Source organism: Strix uralensis, chromosome 2, assembly GCF_047716275.1.
Source record: "Strix uralensis isolate ZFMK-TIS-50842 chromosome 2, bStrUra1, whole genome shotgun sequence".
Taxonomy (NCBI): domain Eukaryota; kingdom Metazoa; phylum Chordata; class Aves; order Strigiformes; family Strigidae; genus Strix; species Strix uralensis.
In genome coordinates, this window is record NC_133973.1 from 125428 (window position 1) to 149105 (window position 23678).

The 23678-nt window shown below is 41.4% G+C and overlaps 1 protein-coding gene across 1 annotated transcript; it reads left to right on the forward strand.

Annotated features, from left to right (window-relative positions):
* The first annotated feature begins 21 nt into the window (after nt 1-21).
* Nucleotides 22-23587, forward strand: TOMM70 (translocase of outer mitochondrial membrane 70). The gene is made up of 12 exons (XM_074851865.1): nt 22-314; nt 8536-8709; nt 9950-10076; nt 12597-12706; nt 14567-14715; nt 15883-16090; nt 16654-16788; nt 17972-18079; nt 18804-18920; nt 19785-19882; nt 20363-20485; nt 21444-23587. The coding sequence occupies exons 1-12, from the start codon at nt 54-56 to the stop codon at nt 21595-21597; spliced, it is 1764 nt and encodes a 587-aa protein (XP_074707966.1). The 5' UTR covers nt 22-53; the 3' UTR covers nt 21598-23587.
* Nucleotides 23588-23678: the final 91 nt, after the last annotated feature.

The following is a 23678-nucleotide window of genomic DNA, read 5'->3' on the forward strand; positions in this document are numbered from 1 at the left end:
GTGACCCCGCCCCTCCCTGCCCGGCCTGCCCCGGGCCGCGGTGCGAGCGCGTCATGGCCGCCTCGAAGCCCGTGGAGGCGGCGGGCGGCGGCGGCGGCGGCGGGACGGGGCTGTCCCGCTGGCAGCTGGCGTTGGTGCTGGGGGCGCCGATCCTGCTGGGCGCCGGCGCGCTCTACCTGTGGGGGCGGCGGGCGGCCCGCCGCGGCGGCAAGGGCGCGAGCGAGCGGAAGACCCCCGAGGGGCGGGCGAGCCCCGGGCCCTGCGGCGGCGGCAGCGGCGGCGGGCAGCCCGATGGGCCCAGCCACGAGGAGATGGTGAGTGCGCGCCGGCGGCGGTTGGCGCGGACACCCCCCGCCCCCCCGCCGTTAGCTCCCGCCGCTGTGGGAGAGCGGAGGGGAGAGAAGCGCCGCTGCTACCGGCAGGAGCGGCGGGGGGGCGGGGGATGGCCGGTCTGCAGGAGGTAGGGCCCGGCAGGTCGCGGGCCCGGCCCGGAGAAGCGGCGGACGCGTGTGAGGGGCTGGAGCCACGCTGCGGCGGGGGGCGGCCTTCCCCTGCTCCGCCCGCCCCGTGTGGGCGCGGGGGGCTCGGCACCGGGCCAGGGCTGGCGGCTGCGTCCCGGCCCCGCCGCGGAGGGCAGCGCTTTGTTCGGAGCGGGTCTGTGTGCTTGTTCAGTCCTGGAACCTGGAAAGGTACCTCCCTGAACGCACCTTGCCATGAAGTGCGCGCTAGCCAGGTGAGTGTGGGTCTGGCGACCTTGGGTGTGAGTCTGGCGACCTTGGGTGAACGGCCTTCAGCTTCCGAGGGGTGCCAGAGCTGTAATTTGCTTCCAGGAGTAGCGTTTTGAAAAGGAAATCAGCGATCTGTTGTGTGTTAGTCTGAGATGCTGGATATGGCAGAGTGGAACACAATTCAAATCTTTTTTAAATGAAGTATTTTTCATGAAAATACAAAAGCTGCGCAGCTCAAGCAGCTGGGACTTCAGAGTAGGGTCTGTCTAAATAGATGTGCTTTCAAAACTTACACTGATCCTGTTTAAACAGGAATTTTCAGATAAAACGGTCTGTACAAAAACTGAAGGACAACATGGAAGATCAGAGTCCAGATCAGATCCGTGATTCTCTTGTATAGCTGTAAGTGGAAAAATGCCTCTCAGATGCACTTTCTGCACATCTGCAGTCCCAGATGTACCGTGATGGTCACGTCATGTTGCTGAGCTGAGGTTACACTTGACAAATGGTGGATTTGGCAAACTGGCTTTGATAAGAAAATCCCCTTAAGATATCGCCGCGTTTTCTTCACCCGCTTTGTGTGCCACCCAAAATGCTCTGACCTGTCAGACCACGGTTTAAACTTTATGTCTGAAGTGATCAGGAGAGAAAAAATCAACTTCAGGAGATTGAAAAAGCTCAGTTTTAACCCTGATCGTGTCAGTGATGAAGATGAGTGTTATGTGAGCGGGCAGTGGCAGGAGCACAGGGGAGTGGTGAGGAGGGTGGCAACTTCCAAAGCTAGTGAATCACAGGTACCCTCGGGCGTTCCTGGGAGCCTGGTGAGCTGCAAAATTTACGCTGGAGCTGGAGGCAGTTACTTGAATGCAGTGACTTGTTCCTTTGTGGGCAACAGTGCCGAGCAAGTAGCGTACAGAGGACGAATTCAGACTTTGTTTACTGTGGTAACTTTGGCTTGTGGCTGCGAACAGCATCTGGCATATTTATGGCAGTGTGCTTGCTATGTGTGAGCTCTGGTTTGCAGGCTGCTCGTGACCTTTGTGTAGCTGCAGTGACTTTGCTGTTAGTGTGTTACCTCTGGGTTTCTTGATTGTATTTCTGAACTGCAGGATCTACTGCCAAGAGGTTGGTGTCATTCTGTAGTTGTACTTGAAGCTAGCACTCTTAAACATTTTAAACACTTATGTAGCACTTGATTTAAAATGTTGTGTGTCTAGCTCTTTCACATTGCTCCACAAATGAAATTACTGGAAGACTCTATGTGTCTAAGTATATGGTTGAGTGGTGTGATCCAGAGTTCCCTGAAAAGTGTCATTGGTCATACTGTAAAGAAATGAGAGATACTACCTAGGATAGCTGTAGTAGAAGGTATCAGATTTGCCTGATTACATGAGATAATTGTCTAGCTGCTCAAAATATAGCTGCAGCAGGATAATCAATGTGTCTGCAGGTTCCCTTGGCTGCTTTATGTGAGCCTTTCGTTAAATCGGCTTTTGTATCCATTTGATGCTCTGTTCACTGTTTCTGAAGACAAGACCTTGAATTTTTTTTGTTTGTTCTTTTGAAAATATGCAGAGTCTAAAATCTTTACTGTTCAGACTTTCTACTATTGTGTACGCAGTCGAAGCTTTCCTTTCACCTGCTGCAGAGACCTCACATTTTTTTCTCCCAGGCTGTGTCTGCACTAGAGGATTCTCCTGGCACAGATGCGCTGGCCAAGTGTGTGATCTGTGACTGACGTGTTGGCAGAAGCCCTTAGCGTAGGTGCTATATCGGGAAAAGCTGAACTACTTTTGAGGTTCCTTCTCCTGTAGGCACAGCTCCTCAACAGCACAGTAAAGTGTATTGGGCCAGTTAAGTGCAGATGATAAAACTGCATCTATGGGTGACCCAAAGATCGGGAATTTAAACTGGATCTGTTAATTACAGAAGTTGTCATTCTTTCTTATAATTTAGATGGAATGTGTTTTAGTTATTCAGTAACTGCAGTTGCTTTTTACATGCTCTCTTAGTTTATAGTGAATGTTAACTTAAACAAGTTGAAGTGAACTGCTTTACATTTATTGCATTAATTGATACCCAGTTGACTCACGTTCTTTTACTCTATGGTAACTTCTTGCCAGGTCTATAGCCTTCTTGTCTGACAGGAGCAAGCACCGGTTAGTCAGTGAAGTAATGTGTTGGTTGCTTTGGTATTTTTTTCTCCTTGAGTTGAAATCACTTCCTCATCCAAGTCTGTGATAGGCCAAATCTCACCCTTTAACTCTTTCAGCAAGTTTGTAGGCTAACCCTGTGTTCTTGGTATGCAGGAAAGCATTAAGCAGAGATTCTTGAAATTGTTTAGTCAGCCATGTGGCATCATGTAGTGCAGACAGAGCGGTTTGGGTCCACAGCAGTTCACTGTCTTTGCACATTTTCCTCTCAGCTGTATATAGCCCTCGAGCGCAGTGGTGGGTGACCATGGCCAAACTCCTTGGCTTGTGTGGTGGCACGTATCGGGATCAAGAGCCAACTAGTGTATGGCTTCTTTTCAGTATCTATTTTAATAGCAATTGCTGAATGTTGCCTATCTCACTGCTGTGACATTAGATCAGAATGTGAAAAAATTAAACCCCTTTGTTTAGGTACTTATCTTGATACTTTGAATTGATCTAAGCAAAGTATGTAAAAAGTAATTTCAGTTGTACTGTGCACCTGTTGTCTAATAAATCTCACTACTGACCTACTGTAAGTTTTCTGTGTTTCATGCCAGCTGTAGTGGACAGGTGTAGAAAACTCTTGAGCTTGTGTATAATAGTAGCAGAACAATTGTTGGACTCTTGGCAGCTCATGTGCAGCTCGCTTATTTCACAGAATCACAGAATCATCTTGATTGGAAAGGACCTTGAAGATCATCTGGTCCAACCATTAACCTCACACTGACATTTCCCAACTACACCAGATCCCTCAGCGCTATGTCGTAATTTGTGGTAGGCGTGGATGGCAAGCTCATTTAAAAGGAAGGTGGCTATGGAGAACGTTGACAAATTGTACTGTAAACTTGAGCTTAATTATTTCGAACTATAATACATCTTTGCTTGGCCCTGAATTTACATCTTAAGTTCATGTGGACATACTTTTTCTCATAGTGGTTTTAGTGCTAAGGAGAGTCTTAAAACCATTTATGCTTGGTTATTGTGTCTCAGTATAGGTCTAAGACCTGAGATGAATGTTAGTCAAAGAAAAGGGGAAAGATCAGTATTCAGTAACAGCAGGGATTCAGAAAACACCTTATTTTGGTACCTGATTTCATCAAGAGAGCCCTCTCACTTGGAGAGGTCTAGAGACCAGGGTGCTGCGCATTTTTTTTTTTTTTTTTTTTTTTTTGGCAAGTTGCTGAATTAAGATGGCTGAAATAGTAGATCCCCTCCATGTCATCTGCCAGACAAGGGCTCACACAAATCCTTTTCATCCAAAAGAAACTGCTGAAACTTGCTGCTCGTGCTTCTGTTGTGAATTGCTGTCATCACTGGCTGGCAGCAAATTTCTTGTTCTGCTTTAAAAAACAGTTTCAAATACCTAAAGTTCTGAACTGCTGGTTTAACCTGCTGGTTTAACCATATTGGCATTGCTGCGGGTTACTAAGCTTTATTATTCTCACAGCTGGCAGTCTGTTGCTGTTTGTGTGCAGTTTCTGACCGTTTCTGAGGAAAGCACATTTGCTGAGGTTAAAGTAACGGTTAAGAAATTTTTGTCAGTGCTGTCTAGTCTTTAGACAGCTGTCAATCTGCTTGTTTAGTTACCTAGATAACTAAGTGCTTCTCACACAAGTGTCCTTTGGCTTAGACTCTGGTTTAATACTTGTTAGTGATCAGCTGCTGAAAGCAGTCCTAGGCACCGAGATGTTATTTTTTATGTAACTGCAGATAAGTTGTGAGCTATTTGTTTCTACTGCCTCGGCAGATAATTGATTATGAATTCCATTAATTTTATTGAACTGGTTTGCTTGTTGCACAGATTCTTTGACCAGAAGATGACAAACTCTGAGAGTTTTTCTTGCTCTTTATGGGCCTTCACCTTAGGGACAAAAAACATCCAGAATGGCAGTAAGTCAGGTGAGGAGAAGCAGTGAAATTGGAAAATAGTGTCTAGAATTATTACATTTGCAAGAAAATGGAAGAAGGTGTGAGGTTTTTTGATTACTTGTGCATGAGGTAAATGAAGTTTGCCTGCATAATCCATTCCTTATTTGTGTACACCTTCATGTAGCAATGGAGGAGGACTGGAGGGCTGAGAAGCAGCAGCTTAAAAATTTTGTCAGAGTTAAATCTAAGGTTTGACAAACTCTTCCAAAAACTGATCTTATGTTAAGAATTAATTTTCATATTCTTATTTGTGCAACTATGAAAAGGTATTGCAGCATCTAATGTGACGTGAGTTCTTCAATATCTTTTAAAACAAACAAAAAAAACCACCTCCCCCAACAACACCAAAAAACCCCCACAACAAAGACATAGCAAAGCAAAAAAAGAAGAGTCATGAGATTTAGCTTTTTAGTGTTTTTGGCTTCATCAGGTTATACTGCAGTTAGTTAAGTTGAATATGTAACTTAAACAGAAATTACTAAGCTTTTTTTGGGAAAAAAAAGGATATGAATATTCTTAAAAATTTCACAAAATTAAAATAAAAGCTGTATTTTTGTTTCTGTTTGGTTCCAGAAGTTGATGACTTGTATACCAAATCTGTAAATTAATTCACTATTTTCTGCTATGTTTTCTGTGGTAAAAGAGTTTCATGATTGCGAAGACAATAAATCTCATCAGGATCATTTAAAAAAAGGGTTGAGTTTAAAACTTGGCATTGTGTTTTATCACCATTTGGGCTTCAAGACATAGCTACACCATTTTATTATTTTTTTATGCACAATTTCTATGCAGTCTGTGAGGGATCCATTTTTCATGGGTATGAGATGCTAAGAGACTATTTTTTCATCTAAGTCCTTACCAGAACGGACATGTTGATAATACAGAGCTGTATCAGCCTTTGCGTTTACACGTCGGCCGTTAATTCACTGGTGTGTTACACCCAGGCTGAGGACTATAGCAGAGTAGTGTGACTAAGGTTGCAGACACAAGCCATCTCAGAGCTAGGAGTCTAGTTTAAGGCAGCATAAACAAAAAAGAAGTTGATTTCTTTCTTGCTGTGGGCGTTACTGCTGAGTTTATTATGTGATAGCATGTTGGGCTCTAACTCCTGACTCCCTACCCGCAAATTTCTTACATCATGCAATGTGTGGAGCAGAGAGTAACCATGGAGTTAGGATCTATTCAGAGAGTCATTTCTCTATAGTTGGTTGTGTGGTCCGTGGTTCTACTACTGTTACACAAAGCTTACTCTGATAACAGTTACTGATTTTAATGGGTTTTACTGTGGCGTCATGCCCATACTCTGGAGTTTTTGGTCCCTGTTGCACTTAGGCTTGTCTGAAGACTTCATGCTTCCCAAGAACCAGCAGAGCACCAGTGACAGCTCCAGAACTACAAGTTTCTTGCTTCCCGTTACAATTCCCATCCCACACCTGAGAGTGGAGCAGCCATTGCGTTTGGGTATTATCCAGCAGTCGTCGGCTGTAGCTGCGTCTCTGCGCAGGGGCTGTGGTGCAGGGCTGTCAGAGTGCGTGGGGTGGAGCAGACGGACTGGTCAGCCTGGGGCACCTATTGGGGTAATAGATCCCTGGGCTAAAGGAATTGGCAGTGATTGTAAAGTAGTAATCTAGTTGTTGGCTTAAGTTCTGCAGTCAAATAATTTTCGTACTGGGAACACATGTATGAATGTTACAACGCGGCTCACATCTTGCGTTCTTCCTTTTTGGTACCAGGTAAACTGGAACAGCACTGAACTTTGTGCGTTATCTCACAAAGACATTTCTAATGTGGTTTGCTGTAGAAATGCAGAAGGGAAAATTCAAGCTGACTTTCATGCATTTAAGTTTGCTGCATATGCATAACCCTTCCCTTAGTTAAAAGAGAACTGTTGTTGAATTGGGAGCTAAATTTAGGACATACTTGAAGTACATGTAACCTTTTCAGACTTGGGTGTAAGTTTTAGAGAAACAACTTATCAAATACGTAGTTACTTGTCTCTCAGTAAAAATATTTGCTCTCTAATTCTGGTTTGTGTATCCATAGCGTACGAAAAGTTAATAATATTTTATCAATTTGAATTTCACTCATTAAAAGCCATGCAGATTATCTTGTTCTGTGAACAATGGAGATGGTGAAGTTTGATTTCCTGTTAAGCCCAGTGATTGGTCATCCGTGAGAGAAGAGCTTTTCTGGCAGTAGGGATATTTAAGAAATTCCCTCCCTTATATGGTTTCACTTGTCAGTCTCTCCTTAGGAGAGTGCCTGTAGGATAATTTTGTTCTATTTGGATGCCTATTTTTGTGTAGGAACTGAGACTGGTCCCCATTACCTGATTCTCTCATGCTGTGATTGGAAACCAGACCTTAAAAGAGGGGTTGTACAGCAGCTTGTGGGTTCCCTTCAGGTTTTCAGTTTTAAAAGTCATTTAGATGCTAAAAATGATCAGACTGGCATGAAATGAACAGACATTAAGGGAAAGAAGCTGCTGAAATGCAAAGATGCTTTCAAGTTTGTGTTACAGCAACCTGAGTGTAGTTTGGGGCTGGTGGTGGATGACGGGGGAGCGGAGGCCGAAGGACGGTCGAAGAGCAGCGCTGACAATTGCCAGCAAATCCTAGAGGGTCTTTTCAGTGCATGTGATTCAACAAGTGAGATGTAGTGAATCCTGCAGTTACTGTTCAAAGCATTACTGCCCCCAGTTGATACTCTTTCCCTCCTCGGAGAGGTTGGTAGGATGGCATGTGTGCTCATACCTCTGTTCATTTTGGTCTGAACTGCCCCAAAATGTTGATCCTTGAAGCTAGGCTGTGAAGGAGGAGCAGAAATCCAGAAGATGAATGTTAGCATCTTTTGCAGCTCTCTATTTCTTGAACGTGGGTCACACTCCTTTGATAAAGAGAGACTTTTAACATCTGATTCCTTATAAACCCCAACATTTGATAACTGATGTGTAAATCTAGGGGTTGCAGGTAGCAACAGTGGTTTCTGCAGCAGTGCAGAGGGTGGACAGGCAGGCAGGGTCGCAGGCCAGTTAGCAGTTTGCCATCCTCTGCTAAGAATGACAGACCATGATGGTCCAGCACTTTGTGTTAGCGGTTGGATGAAGCAAGTTGTGTGAAGCTGTAGAGGAGTTAGCTGTAAAGTTAGTTAATTTGTCTAGTGTATGGAAGGCAGAACAGCTTTGTTTTCCCTACAGGTTTTATTTGTCTTGCTCAGTAGGTCTTTCCACAAAGTGTTTTCCATATTTAATTCATGGTCTGCTGAGTCAGCTCTGGGCTTACAGCTATGTGTATTTCAGTAGGAAACTTTTCCTATTTGCATTGCTTTGAGGGCTTTGTTGTCTTCAGATATTTAGTCTTTGGAGAAATAACTTATCTCATGGGCTCTTCCGATCACCAGCCATGTAAGATTAAAACCTCTTTAGCTTTCCAAAGAGAAATCGCTGCATTGTTTAACACCATTATAGTGAGTCTTTTGAAAAGTTTGTTCTGTATTTGATATACTTGCAAAAGAAAATCTTCTGAGTTTTTCCAGAAAATGAAAGGCATGAGATTTTCAGAAGTCTAGGTTAGAGTTTACCACTCAGATCTGGTTTGTATCTTTGAAGATCAGCCCCTTAAGTGTGTAGTTTGTGTGCAGTGATGCTTTTCTTATTTGAACTGATGTATCATTTTCTTTTTCAGAGCCCTCTTGATAGAGCCCAAGCAGCTAAGAACAAAGGAAACAAATATTTTAAAGCAGGAAAATATGAGCAAGCTATTCAGTGTTATACTGAGGCTATCAGCCTGTGCCCTCCTGAGAAAAACCTTGATCTTTCTACCTTCTATCAAAATAGAGCTGCTGCCTATGAACAACTGGTAAGAAATTAAAGATAATCATGTGTTTATTCTAAAGTTGCTTTATAAATTGTGTATTTTGTCACTTTTGTCCATTGAAAGATCCCAGGAGGGATCTTTCTGTTGCCTTGTTTTTCACTAGCTTGTCATACTTTTCCAGATACAAATAAAGTTGTTTTCTGTTAACTACTCTCAGTCTATCTTATGTATCCCTTTCTTGTAAGACAAGGTTTTAATTTCTTATCCTCTGGAACAACTTTCTTGTATATAAGTTAATTTTGTTTCTCTCTACTAGAGTGTTTCTTAAACTGTTAGGCGAAAGGCCAAATAATTTGGAAGGATGCTACTTCAGAAATGAAACAAAAAAATCACAGAAATCCTACTAAAGCCCAAGACCTAAATTTTGCACATGTGGAAGTAACATTTACTTGATAGCTGAATATACTTGATAGTAGTTTCAAAAGTCAACCAGTGTTGTTTATTAAGGTATCAGTAGATTTGCTTATGAGGTCAAGTTGGTGAGCTGTATAACGGAGTGGAGAAGTTGACTTTGTACGGTCTCAAGTATGAAGTGAGAGGATGTGAGATGAGAGAAATCTAGTCTTGAAAGTTAAGAGGAGAGATAAGACAGTTCTTGTCTAATCAAATGCTACTTATAACACTAATTTGTGCCATAATTAATCCCAAATGTATGTGATTCCTCTTTTTCAGTTATTAGAAAAGCCTGCTTTGATAATCAATTTTGCAGATAAATGAATTTATAGTTCTCATTACTCCTGACCAGCTCGACTCCTACATACTCATTTCTCATCTCTTTGTAGTAACAATGCATAGTAAACGGAAATAACATTTTTGTTTTTTAAGAAGTGTTTTAGCACTTTGTTAAAATTGTTGGTTTTCATTATGTTTTCATCTTTTTCCTTCTATTTGTTTTGTACTAGTCTTTCAGTCCCAGTGTTACGTCCTGCAGACATCTTCGCATCAACTCATCATCTTCTCCCGTATGCTTTGTACAACTGTCTGGTTTCGTTTTTCTGTAGGAATTCCTTTTCTGTTTTGTGGCTCTTCTGGTGCGGGTGGCTTCCAGTGGTGCCTGGCAGTTTCTTACTGAGAAACTTGCAGAAATAGAAGCAAGCAGGTAGAACCAGAGCCCTGGGAACTGCAGCTGCTGTTAGGTGGGCATGACCCTGGAGTTGGTAGTGAAAAGCAACATAATGCAGCTGAGTAGGGCCTCTCTCATTGTGTGTTTTTCTACCCACAGCAAAAATGGACAGAAGTGGCTCAAGACTGCACAAAGGCTGTTGAGCTTAATCCTAAGTATGTAAAAGCTCTCTTCAGACGTGCAAAGGCTCATGAGAAGCTAGACAATAAGAAGGAGTGTTTAGAAGGTGAGTGTCTCCAGATGTGTGTATTAAAAGTGGAATTAGCTCGGGTGCTTTGGAGAGGATAACTTCTGGGATTGTTTTGTTTTTACTTCTGTAACTACGGTAATTCAGAATTACTTATTTAAAACCATTCATAGCTACTGCAAATACATTTTCTTCTCTTTTAAGAAGAAGCCTTTTCCCGCTTTTCAAGCTGTCATCTGCTTACATCTGAAATAGCCGCTGAGAAATCGATGTTACTGCAGCCACTCAATGTATTCTTTTTCCAGGAAACTCCCTGCATTTTAGAATAGAATTCATCGAACATGCCGAGTGGATAACCCAGATAACAGTCATTCTACTTCCGTAGAGTAAACAAACTTTCTTCCCTGTGTTTCTTTTAGAGAAATGGTACTGCTACAGAAACCAAGGGGTCTTTGCAGGTGGAGGTACATGGTCAGAAACAGGAGTATTACAGTAATTTAAATGCATTTTGCAGGTATAAAAGGGACAGTGGGTTCAGTAGCATTTTGTTCTGATGTATGTTATGAAAATTGGAACAGATTTAACCTTTCTTTTTAATATTAACACTATATAGTTGGCAGCAACCAGTGTGTCAAATCCTGCAAAATACTATTCCTAACAACAGATTTTGAACTGTCAGGAAGATGTGACTGAGAAGCCAAGAAACTGCAGGTCAGGTGTGTTGTCTGAAGGCGCTTCTGAACTAAGGGACACTGCTTGAAAGGACCCATTTAAATTTCATCAAGTGCAATCATTCCTGCTGATGTAAGGTTAAAAGGCAAATGAAATTTTCAGTTACGCTCATTATCAAAGGAGGACAGAAAATAAGGCAGCGCTCTGACTGGCAAATCTGTTAAATTAGTTTCATTATGTGTAGCAGCTAAGAATTAGGTCTGCTAAATTAGAAGGTAAATAAGATGTGGAAATTTTATTTATTTATTTATCCGCTGGCGGAGTGCCTTTCTCCCCTCTAAGACCATAGTGACTAGAAGAGAACTACTTAGGTCGTTTAGTGCAGTTCTTTGCAATCACTGATTAACTAACAGCTGTACTTCAGGAGTGCTATAATAAAATCTAAACCTTATGTGGTTGCGATAAACTGAGAGATGATAAAAGCCCCAAGAGAGATAAAGTGTCCTTGCCATAGTGAGATAGCTTTTAAATGTGTAACTCCTTTTTGATGTTAGTAACAGTAATGTTTGTAGCAATTATTTTTAACTTTGATTTGTGTTTGATTTTTAGCTTGCAGTTTTTTCAGATCTGGAAATCACTTGGTTTTTCTGAACTACACTGGTTTTCTAATACAATACTGCTTTTCCCTGCCAACCACGTATAGCCAGTACAATCCCAGGAACTCAGCTGTGTCCATGTAGTGGGGGAAAGCAAAACCAAACAAACCCAAAAAACCCCCACCAGCAAAAACCCCCTTCAGTGCTCCCTGGCAGTATAATTTGGGAAGACGTTGCTGCTTCACCCAAGTTTGGGCACTGGCTTACAGCTGCCCGCTCTGGACAAGGCGTGTCTGCTAAGGCCGTGTAGCACAGTATTACCAGATGCTGCCCTTCAGGCTCTTTCTTGGTGTGTTGCATTTTCCTGGGGACTCTGATGTGCTTCTTGACCATGCCAGAGTTGTGGGGAGTCTCTGTATAAACGATGGCATCATAGTACCTATAGCAGTGTACAGTTACAGAAACTACACTAAAACAGCAGGGTAAGACGCTTGCTTTTCAGGTGTATTCAAACAATACACTGTTTGAATTTCAAGTCCAAACTCTGTTCATCTTCACTAATGTTTAGAGTGAAAATTAAATAGGAAAAATCAGTGGTAGTATTGCATTAACTAGAGGATCCAGAAAAGCAACGTCAATATACCATAAGAGCACATTTCATGCTGCAAAGCGTGATTCAGGCAGCAATGGGTTAACATATGCAGAGGCTTCTATGTGTGAATGGAAGTGATGAGATATGGGCTAGCACTTCAAATAGGCCAGAAGGGTATTTCTCTTAAACTTGCTCTGTTCTAAAGTCACAGAGGTGAGCAGAAAAACTTGAGATATAATATGGGAAGATTTCTTAAACTGAGGAAGAAGCAAGATGTGATGGGATTGAATATGAATTTTAAAAGTAGAAAATTAGGACCAGTCCCAAAAGAGAAGCTGCGTTAGCACTTCTAATGCGAACATAGTATGAACATAATTACTGTCCTCAAAGTTTCCAAATGGTGCAAGCCCCTGCTGGAGGTACACATTTTCACTGTTCATCTAGGTGTGTTTGTCTCTAGATAAAAACATGAAGATAAAAATAAATGCAATGTCCTTCATTCACTGTCACAAAGAATCACAAGGAGATCATTTTGGATAAAAATTTGTATCTTGGAAAACATGGTAAATACAGCAAACTGGAAACAGAGGCTTTTACCCTCCAACAGGATGTGTATTAGTTTGGCAGCAGCACATTTTAGTGTACTCCAGTGACTATCAGAATTTGTCTTTAATCTCACTTTTGTATGTTGTTTCCTAGATGTCACTGCAGTCTGCATTTTAGAAGCCTTCCAAAACCAGCAAAGTATGTTATTAGCTGATAAAGTTCTTAAACTCCTTGGAAAAGAAAAGGCCAAAGAGAAATACAAGGTAGGACTTGTGATGTTGCTGACAAATTGTGATTCACCTGACTGGTGGTTGAAATGTTGATTGTTGGTTTTCTCTCAGTTGTTGGAAGTGAGTCACTGTCTTCATCTGCTGAAGTGTAAGAATTGACACGAATGGTTTTGCACAAAGCTACTATTGTACCGGTGTTGTTTTCCTTTGGGACTGGTCCAAAGTGTTTGAAACCTCAGTAGGGAAGAGAAGTCTATTTCTAACAATTGTTTCCTTTTAATAATCAAATTTCTGACATTCAGGAGACACCCAGAGTTGGTGTGCTGCCCTACATGGGCCTTTTCTGGACTTGCAACATAATGGAAACAGGATGTGTTGGAACAGCAGTAGCCAAATGTTCCGTTGCACATCAGGTGGTTGAGTTAGGTATGTGTGTTGAGATAGGAAGGTTTATAAATAATAATTGAAAAAGCATAAAACTGTTGGTTCCATGTGTAATGAATAGCTTAAAACGAGAAGAATGATGGTTGAGGGCTTTTCCCCCAAGGTTATTCTTGGTTTTATAAACAGAAGTTTCATGTTGGAAGTTGACAGCAGAATTCCTACATTTTAGAAAGTGGAAAAATAATGCTGTTTTAAGGTTCGTTTGTTTCCTGTTTTGTTTTGGGTTTTTTGTTAAATAAGTAAGAAAAACAGAAAAGCATTGCTTAAGAAAAAACGATGCATCTTCTTATTAGTGGTCAGACTTCCTGATTCTGTCTTGGAAAATTATGCCTTCATCTGTACTTCTGCCGGCGAGTTGTGACAGGCAGTCGCAGGCTGTTTCTGTGCCCTTTCTGTAAATAGGTGCTCGGACTTGTACTTTTCTGTTTTGGCCTCAGATGTCTTTGGAAACTGCAGAAGAGAGCGCTAAGGAAGTATAGGGGTAGCCAGGAGCAGTCATTTTATGTGGCTGTAGGCTCACAAAAACGTTGGGACAGGTATTAAAATATTCTTGCTTGATATTAAAACCTCCTTGCTTGTTTTTTGTGACAGTGGTTGAAGTACTGAAATCCATGTTGGTTTTGAGATGCTGAATTTCTTTCCTATAGAAACTCACATGACTGTGTGGTGTTGAAGTAACAAAAAGTGAACTGTGCTGTTAGTGGTGGCATCATAAAATAGGTGTGCTTCAAATAGGCAGGATTACGATAGAATTTAATAGAGAGATTCAGGAGTGTGCATTCAGACTTTTCTTGCAGGAGAGATTGAGTTGTAATTCTTGTGTGCAGTGTTCATTTTGAGCAAGAAACTCTTCATCTGTACAACGGATTTTGTACCTGAGAGGTGTTGCTTCTGGGACTTCAAGTAAAAAATGTGTGGTATCAGGGCCAAGCTCCATGTAGAATTAGGATATTGCCTCATTAATCTTCATTAGAATGATAGCAGCTCCTCTTGGGCAAGCTGAAGAAAAGGGTGAATTACCATTCGGGGTCTACTTGAATTTAGGCTCATGCTTAAACTGCCAGCTTGCATTTTGCACCCGATTTACACGCACACCAATTTTCACCCAATTTATGTGTACGTCAGTACATCTATCCAATGTCTTACGATATCCTGAGAGTCCTCATTTCTAGCCACACATGCAGAAAGATACTATCTCCCTCCTCCCTTGAATATCTTCACTTTATTTCTACTGGTGATGGGTGTTGCGTTGTGATCCGAAGCTTAAATAAACCCTAAATGTCAAACTGTCAAATCAAAAATAACAAGACTATCAAATGAGATAGTGGAAAGTCATACATGGGTTCTTTCATGAATGCATTTTTTTATAATCACATTTGTTTATCCATTTCCATATTTACCATCTGATCTTACCATCTAATGACTTGAAATTACATTTCTCTGTTTCAGAATCGTGAGCCTCTGATGCCCTCACCACAGTTCATTAAATCCTACTTCAGTTCTTTCACAGACGATATAATCTCCCAACCTTTGCTTAAGGGTGAGAAATCAGATGAAGATAAGGATAAGGAGGGAGAGGCTTCTGAAGTAAAAGAAAAGTGAGTGTGCAGTACAGTTGGGAATTGTTTGGTATTGGAATTAAGTTTTCAGTGATTTTGACGTTCTGCTCAGTGTAACTTGCTGTTGTTTTTATAGTACTTGGCATGGGAAGTCCTGTGGTAATAAAGCGAGCCTATGAAAAGAGATCAGTATTAAAACCAAAACTTTTATGAAAGCTGACTGGCTAGTTCCAAACTATAGGTGGGTTCGATCCACTAAACAGAGGAAGGACAACGAGACTGGGAAGATATGCTAATTATTTACTACAGTGTCCTGGTAAATCTTAAAGAGGTGGGAGGACTGGAGAGTGCTGAGTGATGCTTCTGGAGAAAGGAATGTTTTATACTGAAGGAGAGTTTCTAAGGAAGAGGAAAGTTAGTCTTAGGATTGGAAGGGAGAAGACAAGCTAGGAAGAGGCTCTTTGTTAATGAAAACTGAATTTACAGCCACTGAGGCTGAAAGGGTGTGTTACCTTTCTGGAATCAAATTGCACATAAATGAGAGGTTTGTTCTGTCAGAGGAAAGCATGAGCTTTTCCTTTTTTCAGTGGAGCTTGAGCACCATAGGAATGGTGCTTTAACTTACTATGCTGCTTTCCAGTTTATTTTTGGAAAATATCATTGCTTTCAGTATGGAAACCATTGCAAACAGCGTTACGATTCCCCCCCCCCCCCCCCCCCCCCCCTAAAGTAAGATAGAATGTCCTGATCTACAGGCAGAATGCAGGAGACTTAGCTGAGGACAAGGCAGTGCTTACTGTAATTTTTGCTGTGAAATCCTTTCTTCCACATATAAACTGCACATTGCTAGGTTTAATATTTCTCTTTTCTGACCTGGGATTCCATCCCAGCCCTCTTGTTTTAAGGCAGAGATTATCACTGTCCTTAATGTGAAAAAAAATATTTCAAGGGACAAACGAAGCTCAAGTCCAGGAGCTTTAAAACATTTTTCTTCTTTATTTCCAATGTAATTTGGCCATTCTTTGTCTAAATTGTTTTCAGTCTGCGATGGCTTCATCTAGGGAATACTTGTAACTTATTATGCTGCTGTTGTAACTGAGTATAGCAAAAGTTAGTATTTGTTATGATTGAATGAAAAATCTGAATTGAAATTGCAGTGTTCAGTGAATGCATGTATATATACAACTGTTCTTACATCATTTACAGCTCTGGCTATTTGAGAGCAAAGCAATATATGGAAGAAGAGAACTATGACAAAATTATCAGTGAAAGCACAAAAGAAATTGAAGCAAAGGGAAAATACATGGCAGAAGCTTTGCTTCTGCGAGCTACTTTCTACTTACTTATTGGCAATGCAAATGCTGCCAAGCCAGACCTAGATCAGGTCATCAGCATGGAAGATGCAAATGTGAAGGTAAGAATCTGTTACGGCTGGATTGTAATTTGGAGTAAGAAAACATAGAAGTTAGATGATGAACTTGCAGTATAGTTGAATAAGTTGTCTTTCTGAGTTTTCAGGTACTTTAGTGGGAGTGTTCTGGTTTATTTACTGTTTTGTCTTTTTATTCCTGACAAATTGTTTTTTCAAGGGCTTGTTGATTTTTGAGACAGCTATGCTAAGTAGTACAAACTAAAGAACAGAGGAAGTTGAATGGAGACTTACCCAGTCTGGAAAATCAGTTCATAGATAAGAGAAAAACATTAATCGTACTTGCATATTGAACTGCTTCAGAAAATGTTGATGTATTTGTAAGCATAGGGAACCTGTCTTTTAAAGGATTTTGAAGGGGTTGAAAATACACTGAGATGATTCCAGTTGATTCATTTAGTGTCAATATCAGATTTTTCCTGCTTAGAATGAAAGAAATCTGTCAGTGGGAGAAACCAGTCAAATGAAAGATTTACTGCAATTGTAACAAAGCCTTAAATCTGGAGGGATGTTGGGGTGGCTAATGCTTCTTTGAACTTTTTCTACAGCTCCGAGCTAACGCTCTGATCAAACGAGGAAGTATGTACATGCAGCAGCAGCAACCTGTGCTGTCCACTCAAGACTTTAACATGGCTGCTGATATTGACCCTCAGAATGCAGATGTTTATCACCATCGAGGACAAGTAAGAAACATTAGAGATTTTGTCCCAATTCTTGAATGTTTCAGTATATACTAAAAGAAAAATAAAGATCAGTACATCATCGGAGACACTTTATACTGTTTGTGGCAGAAAAACCTGAACTCCTAATATGGAACTGTTGCCGAATAAACACACAGTCTAATTTTCAGGTTCAGGTCAGGCAGAAGCAGTTTGTTTCTGTAGCTGTAGGAAAGAACGCAGAGGACAGAGGTTCAGCCCTCTATCAGTACCAACTCCAGCTCAGAAGCACTAGGGCTTGTGTACCTTGACAGCAGATACCAGCTGCTCTGTGAAGGGGCCCGGTATGGCAGAGCATCATCTGCACAGAAGGAAGCTTTGTTACAGCAGATGTAACTGTGCCTGGTAACTCAGCATCTGCAGCACTGCGGCCTAGGCTTGCATCTGTTCAGCTCATCCCACTCTGGCTTGTCACGCTGCTGTGTTCTTGACTAATTTCTAGACCTAGAGAGGCCTGCTTCCATAGAACTGTAATGTAAAAGGTGCTGGAAGAAAAAAGGAAACACTACCGTATGCAGATATGCTAAGTTGTATTCATAAGGAAGACTTCCATGGATCGAGCGCCTCTCTCCGTGAATTCGTTAGATCTCTTTGGTGCTCAGAAATAAGAACAGTCTAACGTGTTGATTGGAGGGAATGAAAGTTTTCTGCAGATTGAAAATCAGTGTTTTACAGTAGCTTCGTAGTAAAGTAAGAATGATGAAGTGAGCTCCACTCCTGTGGAGGAATGAGAATGTCAAAAAAAACCCAACAACCCAAAACGCTGAAATGTGAGCTGGGAAAGCCAGAATGTTTCAACATGCAAATAGTCCACAGGTGTTAACTACAGCGAGGCAAAGTGACTTGAGAAAATACGGCATAGTTTTGGAGCCTGGACATAATGCTAAAGCAGTAATGGCAGCAGTCTGAAATGCACGTGTTCTCAGTCCCTGCAGGTGGACATGGCCTTTCTGTGATGAAGCCAAAGTTTCACTGGGGGCTTTGTTATTTCATGACAGTGATGTTTAGTCATGGGTTTTGTAGGTTTCTAGGAAGTTCTAAAACTGACCTGGAGGTGATCTGAGTAACTGATCCTCACTGAATTATCACTTAAGTGTCTGAAGCACAGATTAAATATAGAAATAGGATTTTCTTTCATTCTGGCTAGCTGAAAATCCTGCTTGACCAAATTGAAGAGGCTGTGGAAGACTTTGATGAATGTATCCGATTGCGGCCGGATTCTGCCTTGGCTCAAGCACAGAAATGTTTCGCTCTGGTAGGTAACATGCTGGTGTTCATCTGGGTGGTTTTTCTTTTTAAAGAGTTCTGGAAAACGTACTGTGTTTCTCTGATTTATTCCAATTTAATGGAAGAGTAGGGCAACAAACTATCTTTTAATAATAAGGTAAAGAAATAATGCAACAGTTTCTTCAGTTGGAGTCAGGGTTTGCTGCTTTCATTTTGAAATGTTGTTCCAACTGTCATCTTTGCTGTTTTGTGGTAGAGGAACACAGATCTTCACTCTAATTGTATCACATAAAGTTGATTTAAATAAGGCTTTAATGTTGTGGAAAACAGTCATCTTCAAGAAATTGGAAACAAACTATTTCAAGCTAGTACAATGCCTCTGTGTGCAGGAATCTTCCAAGGACGGCTTTGCGCGTTAGGAACAAGGAGGAATTCTAGGCTTGGAATTTCTAGGCTTTAGAACTAGAGGGAGGCTGTTGGCAACTCTCAGGCCTTACGGCTTCCTCCTTTCACCCCTTTTCCTCTCCAAGTCCACTCTAGCAGAGACTTGGACACATGGTGGGTTCCTAAAAACAGATTTGGTAGGTTGTACAGGCATGGCACCTTCTGGAACCTGTAATTGTTATGAAGCATGCAGCTCTTGGGGAAGTGCATAGAGGTCTGATGAGCCTTTTTTTTTGGTGATGTTTGATTATTATTTTTTCCCCCTTTTTACCTTTTCTCTCTTTTTAAAATTTTTCTTTCTTGAATAGTATCGCCAAGCTTATACAGGAAATAATCCTTTGCCTGTGCAAGTAGCCATGAAAGGCTTTGAAGATGTCATTAAAAAATTTCCAAAGTGTGCTGAAGGCTATGCACTCTACGCTCAGGTACGTTTTTCTCTCTCTTAAAGAAAATGCTGCGTTCTCTTGCACCTTTTCTCTCAGATAACAAACACTTCTTCAAATAAAATAAGATTTTTGAGAATAAGTCCTGAGATAACACATGCTGTCTTTAATAAGCTGCCTAAATTTATGGGTATAGGTGTTCTGGGGTAGAGGAAGTAGAGGGGGAAGTGGTGGAGCAGAATGTAAGTGATGAGAGTCAAGGGTGGTTATTAGGAGCCAGGTCTGGCATACACTTCCCCTTGAATCCCTGCACATGTGTGGCATCTCACTTAGTGGATGTTGGGGGTTCTGTAGGTAATCCGGGAGTTAAATGCGTGGAACTAGGGTAGCGGTTTCCTCCTGCTACAAATGGCCTGTACTGGTCAAGCACAGTTTAGTACAGATGTTTGGAGTACGCTTGTGACAGAGATGGTCATTTCTTCTCTAAGAAAACATACTGTGGGTTCTAGTACGAAGAGATGTTTTGTTCAAATTCTAGTACAAAGAGATGTCTATTTTAAGTAGGTAGGCAATATGGGTGCCTTTCCTTTTGAAAGAAGTATATTTGAAAAAGGAAGAAGTTGAGACTTCAGGTACAGACTTTCAGAATGTTTTTACTCGCACTAGGGGATCTCCCATTGCAGATGGTACTGCGATCAGTAATTTGTGCACTTAAAGCCCAGCAGCTTCCTTCTAAAAAGCCTCAATTTTGAAACTTGACTCTGGTAACTGATGTGCCTGGCCTGCTCTACGATAAGAGAGCTATATCCAGTCTCACCTCATCGATACGGTTTTAATTAGAATTAGCCTAGCACAGAGGGCATGTTTCTGCTGCGCACTGACGTAGAGGTTTCTCTTTCGACGCAGGCCCTAACTGACCAGCAGCAGTTTGGCAAGGCTGACGAAATGTATGATAAATGCATTGACCTCGAGCCAGACAACGCCACTACGTACGTTCATAAAGGGTATGTACCGAGTTTGTGATTCTTTTAGTCAAGGGCATTTGGCGTGTTTATATGAATCAACCTGAACTGAATGTTTGTGTTTAGAAGTTTAGCTGAGAGAAATAACTTTGTGGAAACACCTTAGTGCTGTTAAAAGTATTTCTACAGTTTCTCTTAACTGTAAATAAGTTTGATTAATGTTCACTCCTAACTATCTACTTGAAGTACATCCGACTTTTACTTTAGCCCTATCTTAATTTTAGCTTTGGGCTGAAGTTTTCTCTTTTATAGAACAACTTGTAACAAGTCTTCTTGGGAGGAATTTACTTTTCTTTAGAGCCATTGAACTGGTAACATGCCTTATTGGAAGCAACTTTCACATACCTGTTTTTAAAAGCCATGAAGTTACTGTCTAACATTTGGGATCTTTTTTTCTGCTTACATGATCAGGGTTTTGCGAGGAGTATGTGAAGTTTGTTCTAAATTTTCCCTCTCTTCTAGTTTACTTCAGCTCCAGTGGAAGCAAGATTTAGACAAAGGGTTAGAACTCATAAGCAAGGCCATTGAAATTGATAACAAATGTGATTTTGCATATGAAACCATGGGAACGATTGAAGTGCAAAGGTAATGTTGAATTGCGGTGTTAAGAGTTCTTAGTTACTTTTGAAATTACAGTAGTCCTTTAGATTTCCTTATGGATCTTGTGTCTTCCTTAAGATCTTCCCCCCAGTGCTGTGTAAGGCCAGCTCCTACCCAAAGTCCCGCTTTCTGTTCTGTAGCTCTTGGGCAAAGCCTTCCTTCCTCTGTGGCATAGTTCTGCTTTATGATCTGACAAGTTCCTGTGTTCACCAATTTCATACTTACTGGACAACATGCAGAGTCTGGGTATGTTTAAATACATCCCTTCTGCATTTAAAGTGACTTCCTTAATAATTACTAGACATATCTAATGTAGTCCTTAAAAACATCTTAGGGGACCATTTGTACTGAGGCTCCTGAGCTGTACTCTCAGGCCTGACGATTTGGGTTTATTTCCAACAGGACTGCAGTTTGCGAGTTCACAGGGTAAGGAGGAAAGACCAATGCACTACTGTTACAGTGCGTTGTATTACAGTTGTGCAAAAGTTTGGGGTCTCACCGAGAGTCTTTTTTTTTTTTTTTTTAAACATGTCTAGCCATCAAAAGGACAGACAAACTGTTGCCGTGAGGAATTTTGCAAGCGTTTCCTATTTAAATAATGTGACCTCTTGTGTGTGCTGGTTTTCCTCTTAAGTGTACAAACTCTTTTCAAGGGAGATGAGAGTTGGTTTAGTTGTCCTGGCATTATCTTTGTAGTAAACTTGGTGTCCCGTGGAGAACATTTGATCCCCTGCTACCACCTGTGGGGGCTCTCAAGAGGAAGGCTGTTTAACAGCTGTCTCAGTTTGCTCATCATCATCACAGGTTCTCGGGGTGGTTCCTCTCAAAATCCTTTTAAGCTGTTAGTAGTGGAGAGTGTTAAGTCCTGAACAAAAAAAGATGCTGTAGAGATGAAAAGACTGCTTTGCCAGTCCTAACTGGACTACATTTGGGTGTATTTCAGAGGTAATCTGGATAAAGCCATTGAAATGTTCAACAAAGCTATCAACCTGGCCAAATCTGAGATGGAGATGGCCCACCTCTACTCACTCTGTGATGCTGCCTATGCCCAGACAGAAGTTGCAAAGAAGTATGGATTGAAACCACCGACACTGTAAAGAAATGAGGAGGAAATGACCTTCTAAAGTGAAGTTGCCCACTTCAGCCAGCCCTAAAGACGCTGTTGCAGACCATGTTGAATGGTGGAACTTAGTTTTTTCCCGTTCGTGGTGTTGTCATTTGCTACATCTGTTCAATGTTTAGGTGTTGTGGGAGTGGTTGTTCAAGGAAGTATGCAGTGTTGCATCTTGTTCTTTCTGCACCAAAAACCTTAAAGTGTGTTAAGGGAAATAAGGTTGCAGAGGAACAAAAGGAAGATATTTTGGCCATGCAAATAAAAACTTCACACTGGTTCATTTTGGGTGATTATGTTGTGGGCGATTTTTGCTTTATCAAACAATATTACAGCATGTGGGTTTTTTTCCTGTTGATTTTAAAGGTAATACTAGTCAGTGCTGTAAAATAGGTTTCTTTTTTTATAAGCAATTAATCCTCAAGAGTTGATTTTAATTTTGCAAAAAGGAAAAAATTAATTTTCAAACTGTTTAATAATAGAGGGGTTTTTTTAAGTCAGTAGATGTGGAGAGAATCCCTGTACATATAAGCAAGCATGCACAATCTTCCCTTAAAGCCCTTCCCACCCTCTGCATAACTTAGAAATAGTCCTGTGGCAGCTATTAGGGAATTAATTTGATAGCCCTTATCCTCCCCCCAGAAAGCCGTAGCGTATAGGAGAGCTAGTAGAAAGGTTGGCTGGGGAGAGAGGTCAGGTAACACTGCTTCAGTGTTGGTTTTACTGGGAGAAAGGCCGTGTTCCTGTGCAGCAGTACTTCCTTGAATGTCACAGGGAGTTTTCTGGAGGGTTCAGAGGGACTTTCAGAAACAGAAAGCGCTGCTGGGAGTAGAGCTGCCAAGGTAAGGTCATGCTTGCATATAATCTTTGTAATCTCTGACGCTCTTACTTAAATGTAACAGCTAATAGACCATCTAAATTCTCTTCAGTTTCTAGAGGCTGCTGTGTTCTGATCTGCTCCTTGCAGTAGCCGCTTTGCAGGATTAAGTGAGATAAGGAACAAAGCAACTTCAAATAATGGGTTTAGAATCTGTACTGGTTTCCTTGGTCTTTAGGCCCTGTCTTGTCCAAGATTACAAATCCTGTAGAAAGGAAGCAACTCTTCTGCACATAGCAGATTGGCAAATTAATAAATACCAGTATAAACCGTGTTCCTCTAGCTAGGAACTTCACAGAGGGCTCTCTTGCTTTGGGTGGAGCTCTCGGGTGTGGAAGTCAGTCAGTCCATCTTGCCTCTCCCTGGGCTGACGTGGCTGGATGAACCTCATGCAGATACTTAACTGATGTAGCTTCATTTATGATACACTGATTTGGGCTTCTTTCCATTCATGAGTTCATAGATGTGCTTGTGCTGAATTGTCTAATGTATCTCATCTTTTAAAGAAATGAACCATGCTGTGGTTAAACTGTCTTATTTTCTAGTTCTGCCACCATAGAGCAGCAGCTTGTATTTTCAACTTGACCTTCCTTTCTTCCAGCAACTACAGTCGAGAATTCAAATGGTGGAGAGTAGACATAAAGATGTAATCATTGTGTTTTAGCTAGTAGGTGATCTGAAATCATAGCGTGGGGGTAGAATTGAAGGCACTGGAAGGTACCAGCAGCTTCTAAGGGCACTGCACATCACAAGTGTGAGATGTCTTCTGGAACTTCCAATCTCAGCATCAACTACCTGAGAACAAAAATACGCCAGGCTGACTGGTGTGTCCTGTTCTCCTGAGGAGTTTTTATTCGCATGGCCTTATTTACATTGGCATTTTCTCCTCTTCACCCTACCTGTACCCCATTCCTTACCCCACCCAATCAATTAAGGGAAAAAAGCATGTGCTGTCCAATACTAGCATTCCAAATCATCACAGACTTTTGCCTGTTCTTGAACTAGTTTGAAACTGCACTGAAAGGATGCATTGTCTGTAATTTTTTTTGTAAATGACGTATCACCTGTAAACTGAAAAAATAAATATTACCTTCAAGTATCTCTCTCTGACATGTATAAGAGCAGGTTTTGATGCAGGTGTCCTCTGCAGTGCTGCTCCCTCTGCTTATTTGAGGTTGCTCTGAATCTAG

Excerpts from the sequence above, each read along its gene's own strand:
- TOMM70 (XM_074851865.1), top strand. The coding sequence starts at position 54 with ATGGCCGCCTCGAAGCCCGTGGAGGCGGCGGGCGGCGGCGGCGGCGGC. Across the intron at positions 315-8,535 it reads GGCCCAGCCACGAGGAGATG|AGCCCTCTTGATAGAGCCCA; the intron begins GTGAGTGCGCGC and ends TTTCTTTTTCAG. Across the intron at positions 14,716-15,882 it reads GCTTCTGAAGTAAAAGAAAA|CTCTGGCTATTTGAGAGCAA; the intron begins GTGAGTGTGCAG and ends CATCATTTACAG.